Source organism: Hoplias malabaricus, chromosome 4, assembly GCF_029633855.1.
Source record: "Hoplias malabaricus isolate fHopMal1 chromosome 4, fHopMal1.hap1, whole genome shotgun sequence".
NCBI lineage: Eukaryota > Metazoa > Chordata > Actinopteri > Characiformes > Erythrinidae > Hoplias > Hoplias malabaricus.
Genome location: NC_089803.1, coordinates 45,446,933 through 45,463,338, shown reverse-complemented (window position 1 = coordinate 45,463,338; position 16,406 = coordinate 45,446,933). Strand labels below are relative to the sequence as shown.

The following is a 16,406-nucleotide window of genomic DNA, read 5'->3' as shown; positions in this document are numbered from 1 at the left end:
AAGACATTGTGTACACTCACTGAATGAGAAAATAAGTTAATAATGTTATGTTTTCCATCATGTCTTAAATGTGAGAACATGTTTTAAAACCACCATTCACCAACAATAACAGTAAGTCAGCGGGCAGCATACTAATTTCACTATTATACCAATATTGTTTGTGCGATGAGTAGTAGGCTAGGTCAAGGCTAAGCTACTTTTTGGCCCTGGAAAAATGTGTTAAGCAATTTTTATGTAGGTAGTTGGGGACAATGTACCGAAATGAAAGAATATCACACTTTAAAATGATATACATTTTTCTATTGACAAAGACATATACGTATACATTTTTACAGTGTTAATAAATAAGGCTTTTTGGAAGTATTTAAGTATTTAAGTATTTAGAGTCGTAGAGTTGCTATACACATTCAAGAGACTGAAAAAAAGGTGTGCGTTATCGAATGTGTTGGGCCGGTCTGGTCCAAAATGCCAGGGCTGATTTTTTGTCCCGGTCCGCCCCTGCTCACAATAATAGCAGAACCAAGTGTGAGTTTACCTCCAAACTGCTTCTTCCAGTTGCAGGGGATTTTGCAGCGCTGGGTTTTGATGGTCTGTTTGCAGTCAGTGCCGCTGCGGGTGCCCTCTCTGGTGCCCAGGCCACAGTCCCCTTCGTTCGCCACACACACACTCCACTGCCACTCCCCACAGTCTGACTTACGCTCTTTCTTACCTGAGAGAATTTACACATACAAACATACATAAATACACAGTCTCTAGTTCTACTTACCAGAAGAACTATGTCCATATAGTTTGTTTAACTCTTCAAAACGTTTTCTGGACAAATGTTTTGACACTAGTCTAGTAAAGAAAATAGTGTGTGTGTGTGTGTGTGTGTGTGTTTTTTGTTTTTTGTTTTTTTTTGTATATTAATGCTATTTATGTAAAGATGTGATGAATCTTGAAACATTAACTATGCAAATTAATGATTTTACGAAATTTGGCCACAACTTTCCTCAATAATTCACTAATTTTACAGAGCCTAGTAATGTATTGGCCGTTTTATTTGAAAATGTAAACACCTCATCACTGCTGTCAGGTTCAGACTGTAAATTAAAATATTTTTATGCTGAAATATGGATTAAATCTCATAACTAACATTGACTCTCTCTCTCACACACACACACACACACTTGTTTTCGTCCTGGCTTATTCCACAAATTTATCTCTTGTCAAGTGGTTTAAGATGGAATAAAGAGGTGGTGTATTGTCTGAGCTCTGAGTTGCGATTTTCTCAGTTAAAACTTGTGTGTGGGCTTCATTGTGTTTGCAGTTAACTCTCACCCTGAACATTTTACTCGGCCAACTAGGTTCAAATTCAAATATCATAAAATCTACTCTGAAATGTTATAATGAAGTAAAAATAAGTTTCCTCTAACCTGTTTGAGATACATATCACTGAACACATTTATTTTATATTCCTTCCAAAACATCAAGGAAACACTAGCATGCATATAAAATATCACTGCTACAATGTATTCAAAATAAGATGTTTTTAAATTAATAATTAATTTTCATCTTTCATTTTTCCATATATTTTGATATTTGAAGTCTTATATTTTTCAATTGCAGATTTTATGTTTCCAGATTCTTTTTTGTTGTTGTTGTTTCATATACTTTTTTCAGTTAAAGGTGTTCTTTTTTTTCACTTAAACACCATTTTTTATTTTTCTAAACTTACTTATTTGTCAGTTTCAGACATTTGGCCAATTCTGCTGTAGGAGGTGGGACAACACCTGACAGGGGTGTAGTATAATGGCTGACAGCATAACAAAGAAGGCGGAGGACCTTCCTCACTGTTGACTACGAGAAATATCACTGAACACTTATGTTACACACAATATTCAGTGTGAAACATAGACTTTAGTGACAAAGTCCTTTATAGTGAGGTCTTTTAGACAACATTCGGTACCAATTGCAGTATAAGTGTGAGAAACTCTGCCAGATTGTGTAGTTTCCCACCAGCCCTTTGCATCCGCTCCATCAGGACATGCTGCTGGCTCCAGTGCGCATATAAAAATGTTAACAATGGTGAAGTTAACTTATTTTTTCCCAGCTATTTAAACACATTTCCCATTTTACCTTAAGCTTCTTTCTGTGTTTTAACACTGTGAAAGATGCATGTAAACAAAATGCTGTGTAAACGCATGGAATATAAAAGAAAAACACACAGAAACAGAACCAGTTTAATTTAAAGCACAATTTAAGGTGGAATGGAACATCAGACTAAGAAGCTGGGGAGTAAGGAGCTAATTATTCAGACTTTGTTATCTGCTCGCTGCAGCTTGTCCTGGTGGAGTGTGGCTGTAGATCTACACAATCTGGCAGAGTTTATTACTCGTATGCTGTGACTGGTGCCAAATGTTGTTTAAAAGAGCTCACTATAAAGGACTTTGTCACTAAAGTCCATGTTTTACTCTGAAAATTGTGTAAAACACAAGTGTTCAATGACATTTCTGATAGTCAACAGTAAAGAAGGTCCTCCACCTTCTTTGTTATGCTAGCAGTCATTAGACCATGCCCCTCTCAAGTGATGTCCTGCCTCCCAAGTCAGAATTGGTCTGGAAATTTGAAACTGAATACATAAATCTGAAAGTGTGTTACGCTGCGTATGTGTATGTTTTCTCTCTCTCTTTCCCTGTCTCTGTAAAATTCTAGGTTCTGCGATCTGTTCCCGTCCGTGTGTTTGTTTACACGTTTAGAGTTCATTCCATATTCCAGTTCGTGTATTTGTTCATCGTTCTGAGTCTGAGTCCAACGCTATATATATCAGCGTTCATTCTATATATATCAGCGTTCATTCTATATATATCCACTTTCATTCTATATATATCAGCGTTCATTCTATATATATCAAACTTCATTCTATATATATCAACTTTCATTCTATATATATCAGCGTTCATTCTATATATATCAGCGTTCATTCTATATATATCAAAGTTCATTCTATATATATCAAAGTTCATTCTATATATATCAACTTTCATTCTATATATATCAGCGTTCATTCTATATATATCAACTTTCATTCTATATATATCAGCGTTCATTCTATATATATCAGCTTTCATTCTATATATATCAAAGTTCATTCTATATATATCAGCGTTCATTCTATATATATCAAAGTTCATTCTATATATATCAACTTTCATTCTATATATATCAAAATTCATTAAATATTTCCTGTTTGGCTTGCCATAATATATATATATATATATATATATATATATATACTTTGTTTTTTTTCACCAGAGTAGGGTTGGCTGCCGTTTGTTTTGGGAGTGGGTTTTGTGTGTGTTTTTGTGTATACATAGGGAGTAAGGTAAGGTATTGTTTTTACTTAGGTAAGTTAGAGCTGTCTGTGTGGGTCAGTTAGGAGGGGTGTTTGTTATTTTTGTCGGCATAAGGCCATCCTGAAGATCACTGGTGTTTGGGTCATTGTAAATATCACATCTACAATATATATATTCAATTCATTATACATTGTGTTTCCGTTTGTGTCCTTTTTTCACCTTCACATCTCTGTTACAGTTATTCCTTTCTCATACATTAATTACATACATACATAAACACACACCTCATTCTGTTACGGCTCAACCCTAGACTGGGTCGTAACAAGTGGAAAAAAAAAGGATCTGAAAGTGAAAAAAGATGTGGCTGTAAAAAGGATATGAAACTAAAAAATAAAGATCTGAATCTGAAAACATAAAATCTGCAGCTGAAAAATACAAGACTTCAAATAACAAAATATATAGGAAATAAATCATTTATTCAAAAAAAATTCCACACATCCTGCACATTTTAATTTTGATACATTGTAGAATTTTTCAATGTTCAATCTCAAGATTTGAACTTTCAATTTCATCTATTTTTTATTTACTTTTGTTCCTAAATTACCTCCATAATCTTAAAGTTATTATATAATGAATATAAGGGATTTAGATAAAGCGCCTTTCATCTCTAAAAAATCCTTTATATCACAAAACAAAGAACATAAATGTGAGATCAGAAAATGAGCTATGATCAAAATTAGATTAAAATCCCTCAGAGCCACTAAATAACAGTCTATGTGTCACTAGGCTCTGTAAAACAAGGGAAATATGGTAGGTAAAATTATACTTGGTAAAATTATTAATGTACATTTTAAATTTACACAGGTTTAATGTTGACAAAAATAATGGTAATATATAATATTTTTAAAGGATTTTATAAAATTATAAAATGCACTTCATCTACATTTATTCCATACATTATTTGTAACTGCTTATCCAGTTGAGGGTCGTGGTGGGTCCTGCCTGGAATCATTGTGCGTAAGACAGGAATACACCCTGGAGGAGGCACTACACACACACACTCACTTTTGAGTCACCAATCTACTTAACAACGTGTGTTTTTGGACTGTGGGAGGAAACCGGAGCACCCGGAGGAAACCCACACGGACAAGGGGAGAACACACGAAACTCCTCACATACAGTCACCCGGAGCAGGAATCGAACCCACAACCTCCAAGCCCCTGGAGCTGTCTGACTGTGACACTTCCTGCTATGCCACCGTGCCACCCTCTTCTGTTCGTTTATTCAGTTTGGATACATTTAAAATGGGGTGAAATGCAATTTTGCCATTTAGGAGAATGTAATTATTCCATAATTTTGATCTCTATTGTATACGTATATTGAAATGAGCAATTGTTCACGTATGTGTTTGTGTGTCTGACTTTTGTAAACAATTCTCTCTCAGCTCTGTCAGTATTCCTCTTTCGTCCTGAGTGTGGAATAGAATAGATTATTTTGCAAGAACAACAATCAGTGTGACACATCTCTCACCTTGCTTCTCTGCTTTCTCGCCTTCTGCCAGCATCACCGCAATGACCAGAAGGCCCAGGACAGCCACACACACCCACTGCTGCTGCATGCTGGGACAGAGCACACACATTTACACAGGTACACTTTAGAATCCCATCAGTTTATTCAGTTCACTTTTCTTCGGGCCAACCGACTTTATATATTTGCAGCATTCACTAAATCTAACAGAATTTTCTGGAAATATTTGAAAAAAAAAATATATATATATAAATCAAAACAGGGCTTTACATTCCCACCACAATGCTGGATCTGGCAGGGGGTGGGGGGGCGTGTTCTGGGGCTGAATGATTCTCCTTCCTTTCACCAGACAAAAGGCATATCCCTTAGCCTTGTGTAACTTTTTATCTCATTCAACTCCAGATCATTGAAACAAATCTGTGGTTGATGATGAACATGGAGTTGTTTGAACAAAGGTAATTAATTTTATCTGACAAAAAAAAAAAAAAAAAAAAAAAGCACTCAAATCCAAGAACACCATCCCCAGGGTCAAGCATGGTGTTGACAACATTAGATTCTGCTGGAAAACATCAGATTATCTGCAGAAAAACTTGGCCTTAGGCAGCAATGGGCCTTTCAATAAGTCAGTTATCTTAAACATTGAAGTCCAAGTGGTCAAGATGTATGTAGCACTTAGGAAGTTCGGCTTATTTGAGCAATGTTTACCATGACTGAATTTCGTAGCTGTTTTTTTTTTTTCCAGTTTCTCTCGTTTGCACTCTCTGTCTTTTTTTTTTGATGTGGCTGATCTTGAACCAGTCATGAAGCTTGGGAGTTGCCCAACCATAGTCCAAAACTGAAGTTTTCCAACCTCAAAGAGGAGCAGTTCAGCATGAAAGTTTAGACATATTTAGAGTTAGAATATGAAAGTTTTTGACATGTCATTCTTAGTAAAAATACCCTACCATTTTGTGACTGGACTTATTTACTCTGAGCGAAAAACTTAAAAAGAAAATGCTATTTTGTTTTTCAAAATAGAAAATCACTGAATCAATAAAAATGTGTAATAATAAAGGACGAGTTTGTGGGATTGTGTGTGTGTCTGGTTAGTTGCTGGTTGGTGTAGTGCTCTTGTATTTCATCGCAGTATAAAGAACATCATATATCTCCATCTGTCTAAAACGTACTAAGCTGTACTGGTACTTCCTGAAAAGTACCGGTGAGCTAACTGTAACTCAAGAAGGCAAAACTTGAGTGTAGCAATTCTTCCCTGCTAAAGTTTATCGCTCTTAAAGAACAGCATTGCAGTAACAATTCCAGTAATATGCACTGTTGAAATTGTGACTAGTCTTGAGGCATTAGCATTAAGCTTTAAGCAGATATTTGTAGTTTAGTGAGTGAAGGTGAATGACAGAGAGAAATGTGCTAGAAAAGACTGACCACTCTCAGCATGTCCATCTCTCACAACCTTTATATCCCAATGGCTGCACAATGCCCAACCTTTTAAACTGTTTTTAATCAAAGTTTCTTTCCATTTCGAATCCACTCAATTGCCTTTTCTCCCCATTTCTTTTCTTTAGAAATGCTCTCTATCGCTCTCGCTCTCCCTCTCTCTCATCATTTTAATGTAGCAGAAAGGCACTCAGAGCGCTCTGAGGAGAAATGAGCATGAGGAGTTGGTAATTATTGAGCGTCTGAAGCCCAAGTGCTTCACTGTGCTTAAATTACTGCAAAAGGTACAGCCTACCGGCGACATTATCTCCATTCCTCAGTTTCAATTAATCATAAGTCAGTCCTCCCTCCCTCCTCTCTCTCTCTCTCTCTCTCTCTCTCTAAACCTACACTTTCTGCTTTATATTTTTAGCTCCCTGGATTTCTCTGCCTCTATGTGATCGTCTCTGCGTCATATAACCATTATTGATGCAGAGTGGGCTGTATGGGAAATGCTCATTTAAAAAAGGCCATAGAAGGCCATAGAGTGTCCTGTACCGGTATTAATGATCCCCATCATTTATATCCACCAACCGTTCTTTCGTTAATGCTCTTCATATCTGATCTCATTAGACTGTGAAGAGTAATGCAAGTCCAGTCCAAACCCTCTGTACTGTAGGCTGCTCAGAGAGTTTGGCTTTGTGTACACATATATCTCACACACATTCACACACAAATGCATTCAAATATTCCACTCATAATACACTGTTCAAAGCAGCAATGTATAGCCATTGGCTCACAACAGCAACAGCAGAGGTGGATTTCATGTCTAGTGTCTGACGTTGGATATAGCACTGCGTGTTATGGATATGCATTCATTCTGAGAATTCATTCTAATTGCCTGAGAGATGGCTGTGCTGCTGCCAGAGAGCTGAGCAGGATTAGAAAAATGCTGCGATGCTATGCCCCTGCATAGGCCTCCACCTTCTCCCTGTCATTTCCACTCTCCACACCAAGCAACGGCAATCCAGTTGCAGTCATTTCATTTCTGCTGCTCTTCAGCCACACTGCAATAACAATGTTTCTTCTGTGATTAGGGGTATTAATATAGAGTTTGCCCAGCTTCATTGCAGTAAACACATCTACAATTGCACCAACAGGGCATAAATCACTTATTATAAGAGATGTTTAAAAGCTATGTATATATACTGTTGGTTTGATGGTTTCAAAGACATGAATTAAACCTAAACTCGGACAAAAGTTAAAAGTCACTTGTCAGAAAAGAATGATGTCACCCCTGAGAAGACCACGTTCCAGTTAAACGTTTAGAAAACACTATGCAATATAGGTTTTCATTGTTAGCTTGTTCCTGGTTAGCTTTGCAGTTGATAACAGCTCATTATGCAATGTTTTATTTGTGTATAAATGATTAAATTAGACTATGGAAACACTTCCACATACAGCAGTTTGACAGTACTGTGTGCACCAAATTACTAGGGCTGCAACAAAAGATTATTTTGATAATCGATTAATCTGTTGATTATTTTTTTCGATTAATCGATTATTAATCGGGTAAAAAGAGAGACAAGCCAAATTTGGTTTCCTGCTGGGCTGTTTTTATCTGAGGTGAGAGAGAAAGTGTAGATATGAACATATACCAACAATGCAGGCAAATTGAAATTACATAAATGGATATTGGGTAATGCTGCCATGTGCTGAGAATGAAAGGGAAATTCAACTAACACATATGATCAGATATTGTTAAGATATTTAAGATTTTAGAGAACTAATGTTGTAATTGTATAAGGAACACACAACCTACCATTATTAAAAATTAGCGTTTACATGAAGAATTAACCCAACCGTTACATTAATTTTATTTTTATCAATATTTAACACAATGTAATATACACTTATAATGTATATTATATATAATATATTCTGACATATCTACGTGGATGAAGGAACATCACCTCCAATTGAATTTATCCAAAACTGAACTACTGGTCCTCCCAGCCAAACAAGCTATTCTCCACAACATCAGCGTCAAGCTAGAGTCCCTATCAGTGGCTCCCAAGGTTGTAAGAAACCTGGGTGTCATGGTTGATGACCAGCTGACCTTTGCAGATCACGTTACCGCTGTAGCTCCATCGTGCCACTTCTCCCTGTTCAACATAAGGAATATTAGGCCATATCTAACTCAACATGCAACACAGCTCCTTGTTCAGACATTAGCAATCTCCCGTCTAGACTATTGCAACGCCCTCCTGACAGGTCTTCTGGCCTGTGCTGTGAGACCGCTACAGATGATCCAGAATGCTGCCTAAAAGAGCACATGTCACGCCCCTATTAGCTGAGCTGCATTGGCTACCCTTAGCCGCTCGCATCAAATTTAAATCACTAATGATGGCCTCCAGGGTATTCACTGGTTCTGCTCCCATCTACCTCAATAGACTCTTAAAACCATACGTTAGCGCCCGCCCTCTCCATTCCTCAAAGGAGCGCCAACTAACACGACCAACCCCACGTACAGGTCAGTCGAGGCTATTCTCATCCCTGTTACCACGCTGGTGGAACGAGCTTCCAAGCACTATCAGAGCAACAGAAATGCTCTCCGCATTCAAGAAATCCTTGAAAACCCAACTCTTCTTTTGCACTGAAAGTCTTTCTTTAATGCACTTATTACTTCCTGGCATGTTGCACTTAATGTAAGGTATTTTGTATAATTTGTGCTGTAGTTTGAATGTTAGATGCTCTTTTGTAAGTCGCTTTGGATAAAAGCGTCTGCCAAATGCATAAATGTAAATCTAATGTAATATACACTTGGCTGTAATACTCAAACACTAACACGCAATGTCAGTCAGAAAAGACCTTCAAAAAGGCTTTAAATATATTATTTTTAAAAGTGTTTGGATTTTTTTTAAACTCTGAATGTAACTGCCACCACATGTAAGGTGGAACGGAAAACCTGCTAAATACAAGAGTGATATAAATGTACTAAAAATGAGATCTTGTTTAACTACTCTAGCAGGCTCTAGTGACATTGAGTGAAAGAAAAAATAGAACTTGTCACTAACGTTAGCTTGACTAAACTACGGCCTGTTTTGGAACTGCTGGTCAAGCTGACACATTTAAGGTGGAAAAGAAAACTCGGGGGGATGCTAAGGCTTGTTCGCTAAACGCAAGTGTAATATCAATGTACTAAGAAAAACAAATGTTAAGAAAAACTACTCTAGCAGGCTCTAGTAACATTGAGTGAGAGAAAAAGTAGAATTAGCTTACTATACTTAATCTCTTTCACACATAGCTCCAACAGGCTTCCTTTTCAGATGCTCATGCAGTGATGTTGTGCTGCTGTGCCATGCGAGATCAGCTGTGCACATTTTGCACCTAACACTGTTCCTTGAAGGCGTTAATGTAAAGTACTTTTGATGACTTGGGTCGTACATTTTTCTCTCTGCTTGTGCTAACATTATCCTCTGCTGTGACCGCCTCTGCCATTTTTCAAACCCTTCTTCCAGAGTTCATCACGTGTAGCAACTCTACTTTTGTGTATAATAACTTAGACCCAACTAATCGATTATTAAATTAGTTGCAAACTATTTTAACACTCGATTTTAATCGATTTAATCGATTAGTTGTTGCAGCCTGTCACGCCCTTGTCTCGTCACGTTTGTTTTCTCTGTCTCAGCACATGGCTTTGTTTTGTTGTCGTTCATGCCCCGCCTTTGTTCTGCTTCCTTGTCTTTACCCTTGCTATCCGTTTCAGGTCTTTCTTGTTTGTTGTTGTATTTAAGTCCCCTTCCCTCACTTCCTGGAGTCGTTCATTGTTCTTTGTAATGTTCTTGGTACGTTTTCAGCCCATGTTATTCTCGTGTTGTTTCAAGTGCTCTATTTGTTAGTATTCCTAGTCATGTTGTTTCTGGTTCTTGTTCTTTGTCTTGTTCTATCCTCGCTTCGTGTTTGCCCTTAAGTTCGTTTGTGTTTGTTTAGTATATTTCGTGTAAATAAAGTCTGTGTTATTAGCGCTTGCGTCCGCATCCGTCAGTCCGCACCCTTCGTCCCTAACACAGCCCTACAATTTACTTAACTTTATTACAAAACAAACTGATATAAGGGCTAATAAACTGTACCCTACTACTGCTGTTACACACTGTTTATGTTTGGGCAGTCATCTTGGATTCGGAACTTAGGGTTGATGAGACTCCCTTGATTTTCTAAGTAGCAACTGCAACATCTGGGGACATTCCAGTCGAAATCTGAGTTTAAATGAAATGCAGAATTAACCCTAGTCTGGTTCTGAGTAACCAGCACTACATGTCCTGCTATTTCCATCCATTCTCTTTGCATATGCAATTCACTAACAGTATTCCAAAACCAGTTCAAACAGTCCATTGGCCATGTCACACCCATCCTCCCATAGATGGTTAACCATCACAAATAATGGGAACCCTCCTGATATGCGTTACTCTCAGTTAAAAACCCAGCAAACAAGAGACTAAGAGACTGCATTTCACTCAGTGGCTCTGACTGAGATCGGTCTTTTTCTGGGTTTTAGTGCACTATTATGTACATCAATCAAGTTTCTCTCAGCATTCATGTTGTAATATAGAATTATAGGGTGAATTTGAGGGCAGTACAATTTCGCACAATGTAGGTGCACAATTCTAGTGAACACCGCAAGCCAGTTGAACGTGTACAGAAACACATGCAGAGCATAGTATTGAGTGCATTACCATGTATTGTTCTGTTTTGTTGGATTTTCCACAGGAGCACGGCTAACTCAAACACTTATAAAATCAGAAGCAGTCACCATGCCATTTCTGCATCCCATTAATCAAACAGTTAATTAATACAGCCATTTATACCAGCCACACAGCAAGATGCTGCTTTCCATTTCCAGCTACAGCAGTTTTTTTCAGTGTAGACTCAGTTTAGTCAAATGGTTGATTACCCTAAATATTGCAGGAATTTTTTCTAGAAATAAGTTAGCTTAATGCTGCAAAGGCATACATTTTAAAAATGCTAAAACATTACAAATATTCAAGGTTTTTATTGTATCCTTCTTCTGGCAGAAGAGTCTTAGTACTACATAGCACAGTGATCATCCAAAAATGACAGGTTGGAACACTATATAAGGCAACAGCTTAGATTGTAACTTGTTAACTGTGTAACTTTGTAGATTACCATTTCTATCAGGTCTGTATTTGTTGCAGCATCATTTTGACAGCAGTTTAAAATTACATGCACATTTATTTTATTTAAACAATTATTTATTTATAATTATTTATTTATTTTATTTTATTTATTTATCAACTCTTTGGAGGTGTTAAAAGTATTACTAAAAGGTGTATCCCAAGGATTGATTAACAGCTTAGAGGTTGGCATGACTTCGAAATAAATATAATTTAGTTACGGCACCTGATCAATGTGACTGGTGGTAACTGTGGTTTTCTTCTTTACATGGGGTATTAGAAATGGCTCACCTATAATGCTTACAAATATTTAGGCCTGCTTTATTTGTAAATACATAAGTCTATTTTCTGTTTGATTGGCGGCACGGTGGTGCAGCAGGTGTCATAGTCACACAGCTCCAGGGACCTGGAGGTTGTGGGTTCAAGTCCTGCTCTAGGTGACTGTGAGGAGATTGGTGTGTTCTCCCTGTGTCCACGTGGGTTTCCTCCAGGTGCACTTACTATTCCATAAGTTTTTGTCTCAGTGGTGTGGGGAAAAGAGGGATTAAATTCATTTGTGCTGCACATCTTATACCTTTACCTGGCCTTCTAGGCTCACACAGCAAGTCTTATCTTTTCACCCTCAGTTCTTGACTTTCACTTTGTCTGTGCGTTTGTCTCTATGTTAACTATAATGGAGCAAGGCAGAGTTGAAATGTAAGAACACTAACTTTCTGAAGTTATTGAAAGACCAACTACTGAGAAACATGGTTCTGCACCTCCAGAAATTTCAATAGATGAGATGCTTGAATATATAAGCCAATATTTTGATGCAAGGTTTGACTTGAAGAGCAATGTGAAAAAATTCATAATAAATACACCATCAGTCAGAAAGAAGATGGGAGTTGGGGGTTAGAAGACATCAAACGGGTGTTTGGAAAGTCACAGCGCATGTCTAATGGTGCCGCTAAAGATGCTTTGCATGTCTTGCTCGCAGGTAAAATTCGGCTTCACAACACGTTGTTAGGATGACTGGCTGAAAAATAAAATCAAAACAGAACAGGAAAAGGTATCTCCTTTGGCAGTACAGGTCCAGTCAGAAAAGGTTTAAAAAAAAAAAAAAAAAAAAAGCTTGTCGCTGACGTTAACAATCTGAAGTCAGAAATTTCTCAGCTGAAATGAGAGCTGCAAGAAGCTAACCTGGTGACTGCTGCATCCAAAATGCCAAACAATTTCACTGCTCATGAGCTACCCTCAAAGGGCTGAGCAAGAAAAAGATGCATCAGAAACCCAATCAAAGGACTTAACAAGCTGAGGCAGCAATCTCTGGGCATCGGAAGCTAACAGCTGAGATGGCTTTTGGTGTTGATCTTGAACGTGATTCAGATGATGAATCAACTGACACTGAACATGATTCAGAATCATCTGAGCAGGATCCAATTTCCAGTCCTCATCCTCACACAGTCTCAGTCAAAGTGAAACCAACATCGACACTGAGTCAGATTCTGTGGATGAAGTCACTGCCCCTCCCCCAAGGCCAGATATTGCTGTTGCCCTGAAAACAACACACACCAGAATGAACCAGAACCAGAACAAACCAGAAGGTTTGAAGATGTATAATGGGCATGTAATATTATGATGGCTCAAAAAGTGAAAGTTAGAGCTTTGAAGCTCAGCGGACCTGCAACTCCAAAGCAGTTCCAAAGAAGTTAAGGGAAAACAAGGACACAATCAAGCTAATGTTGCTTTTTCCAACAAGGAAGGAAGGAAATTCAGAAACTGTCATTACTGTGGAAAACAATGACATTAGGGCGTCACAGTGGCGCAGCAGGAAGTGTCGCAGTCTCACAGCTCCAGGGGCCTGGAGGTTGTGGGTTCGATTCCCGCTCCAGGTGACTGTCTGTGAGGAGTTGGTGTGTTCTCCCTGTGTCCGCATGGGTTTCCTCCGGGTGCTCCGGTTTCCTCCCACAGTCCAAAAACACACATTGGTAGGTGGATTGGTGACTTCAAAGTGTCCGTAGGTGTGAGTGTGTGAGTGAATGTGTGTGTGTGTATGTTGAGCTGTGAAGGACTGGCGCCCCCTCCAGGGTGTATTTCCCCGCCTTGCGCCCAATGATTCCAGGTAGGCTCTGGACCCACCGCGACCCTGAATTGGGTAAGCGGTTACAGATAATGAATGAACAATGACATTAGGAAAGATACTGTAGAAGAAGATTTATTTCACAGGTGGTCCATAACATTCCATCTACCAAGAGAGGATGGTTTGACTGGTTAGCTGAAAGTCTTGGGGAAATGAGCAAATTAATTGTGGCATCTATTCTTTTGGGTGTTTTGGGGTTATTTAGCCTGGTTCTGGTAATTGTATTAGTACAGTACTTCATCAAATGGCTTTTGAGACAATTACTACCTAAATGACCTAAACGCAAGGTGATTGCTCAGCCAATCACTGTATGGTATGTCAAAGGTGAATCTGATCAAATTATGATCTGATGTGGACAGCTGCTCCTTAAGATGCTCTCTTTTATTAATCAAATGTATCTAATCATAATTATGTAGCTGTAACTGCTATTAGTAAATGACACCTCAGTTTTTAGAACTCAGGGTGTGTAAGCTCAGTCCTGAATATTTAGTAGCATTATATGCAATTAATCCAATACATGCCCTTGATCATTATCTTTCATTACTTGATCACAGGGGGGGTTGTTGGAAATAGATTAATTTCATATTAATTCTATATTTTAATCTCATTTTCTTATACATTGTTTATTATACTTTGGTGACTGTGAACTCTTTCAGAGTTTGTTTTCTCTGCCTGTGTATCATTGGTCTATAACCTTGATGCTTCGGAGAAGATTTTATGGAACAACTGAGGGTGATAACATTTTCTATAAATTGTGTATGCTCCCACTGACGGTGGGAGAGAGTGGCCAAATCATGACCTAATAACATTCTGTAAACTTTTCCATCTCTACTTCCAAATAAAACATACTCTCTTCACACATGCATGACTATCTAATTCATTCTCAACAACTTCAATGAACACCTAAATCATGAGATGTATCTGAGTACATGATGTACATGAGAAGTGCTGATTGATCAGAGAGAAATTATAAAATTTCCAAACTACACTAGCGATCATATTTGTTTTCATCCGACTCACCACAGCAGCTCCAAAAATGTACGCTGTGGTCTTTTTAAAATGTTCAAACATTCTATGGATTCATGGCCAACAAATGAATCCTGCAAAGCTGGACAATGCATCAAGTAATGAAAACTACACTGATTTGTCTGAATTGATTTGTGAGCTGTTTAGTCCCAAAAAACAAAAACAGGCAAATACACAATGAGTAAAACACTTATCATAATCTCCACCGTTGTTGTGGTTTCCAAAGTCTGCTGTTCCCATTAGTGATTGTGTTACGTGACATCACAGCTACATTTTGAGTGGAATTGTGCTAGTGGGAAATTACCCAAGGAACCAAAAATGAGTAAAGTAGTGTAAATACCATACAGTGGACTATTGATTATTTTGGGAGTCTGTTTATGTTTTTGTTTTTTCCAATTATACAACAATTAAATATTTATTCATTCATTATCTGTAAGCGCTTAACCAGTTATCTGTATCCAGCTTATCCAGGGTCAGGGTGAGACCAGAGCCTACCTGGAATCATTGGGCGCAAAGCAAGAGTATACCCTGGAGGGGGTGCCAGTCCTTCACAATGCAACACCCACACATTCACACCTATGGACACTTTTTGAAATGCCAATCCAGCTACCAACATGTGTTTTTGGACCGTGGAAGGAAACCGGAGCACCCGGAGGAAACCCACGCAGACACAGGGAGAACACACCAAACTCCTCATAGACAGTCACCCAGAGCGGGAATCGAACCCACAACCTCCAGGTCCCGGGAGCTGTGTGACTGCAACACTACTTGCTGCACCACCGTGCCGCCCCCAAAATAATTGCTAACTAAAAAAATATCTTTTCTTTTTAAAATGAATTATTACTTTATTCCTTAAATTATATAGTATTGTCACAAAAAACCCTTCATCTCTTTCATCGATGCAGCACCCCCTTAGTGCAAGTGATGTTTAAAGAGAACATTTAATGTCAACTTAAATGTTTACAGCTGTATAAAATGTTGAGCTTTAAAGGCCGGAGTTTTCCAGGTGTAAGCACAGTGAGTGATAATTTCAGAGAACTGTGGGGTGTTGATTGCTGAAAATCAGATGAATCAGATTGTTCAGATGAATGTGAACTAGTGTTGTGGACAGTGTGATGAGAACATTTGACTGGAAAATAATTCCATATAACAATATAAAATGTTTCAATAACTATTATATTATTTTTAAACACATTTTCAGTATACCAATATACAGTTTTTACAGCATCTGTCACTGACAGGGAGATATCAATGATATAGACTGAAATTTTGAAATTTCATGATTATACTGTCTTTGGTCCATATAGTCAAGCCCTAATTTGACATTATCTAGGCATTCATTTTAATTAGAGGGAGATTCTGCACAAAGGCTTTTAGCGAAGGGTCAACAAATTTTAATAAGCAGCACTTTTGAAAAAGCTCGATAAGTAGGAGGTCAGTGTAGAGCCAAAACATGGGGTCTCTATAATGATATCACAGAATCATCAAATTTAGATCCACATATGTCCTTTAAATTTATGATAACTTTAATAATGTTTTTTTTTCTTAAAAGCTGTGATTTAAAAAAAATTTAAAGAACATATTAAAAATGTCTAAACGTGTCATATCACAAGTAAGCTTGTATGTTTACATGCACCACTAAAATTTGCAGATAAAGGAGACACGCTGAGCTTTCAGAGGACAACAGTAATAAAAGCAGTAAAAAGAACAGAGATTCTTAGAAATAAGAGAAAAACAGAGAAGTATAAAAAAACTAAAACAAACAGATAAAGCACTACAAAAAAACAGCACTAC

The 16,406-nt window shown here is 37.8% G+C and overlaps 1 protein-coding gene across 3 annotated transcripts in view; it reads right to left on the bottom strand.

The window, feature by feature from the left end:
- The window catches only part of ptn (pleiotrophin), a 164,942-nt gene that overhangs the window by 21,015 nt on the left and 127,521 nt on the right, over nt 1–16,406 (bottom strand). For all 3 annotated transcript variants that reach the window (XM_066669410.1, XM_066669411.1, XM_066669412.1), the window contains 2 exons: nt 4,866–4,954; nt 536–709 (listed from right to left, as the gene is read on the bottom strand). In XM_066669410.1, coding sequence (XP_066525507.1) covers nt 536–709; nt 4,866–4,954 — 263 coding nt within the window. The remainder of the gene's footprint in view (nt 1–535; nt 710–4,865; nt 4,955–16,406) is intronic.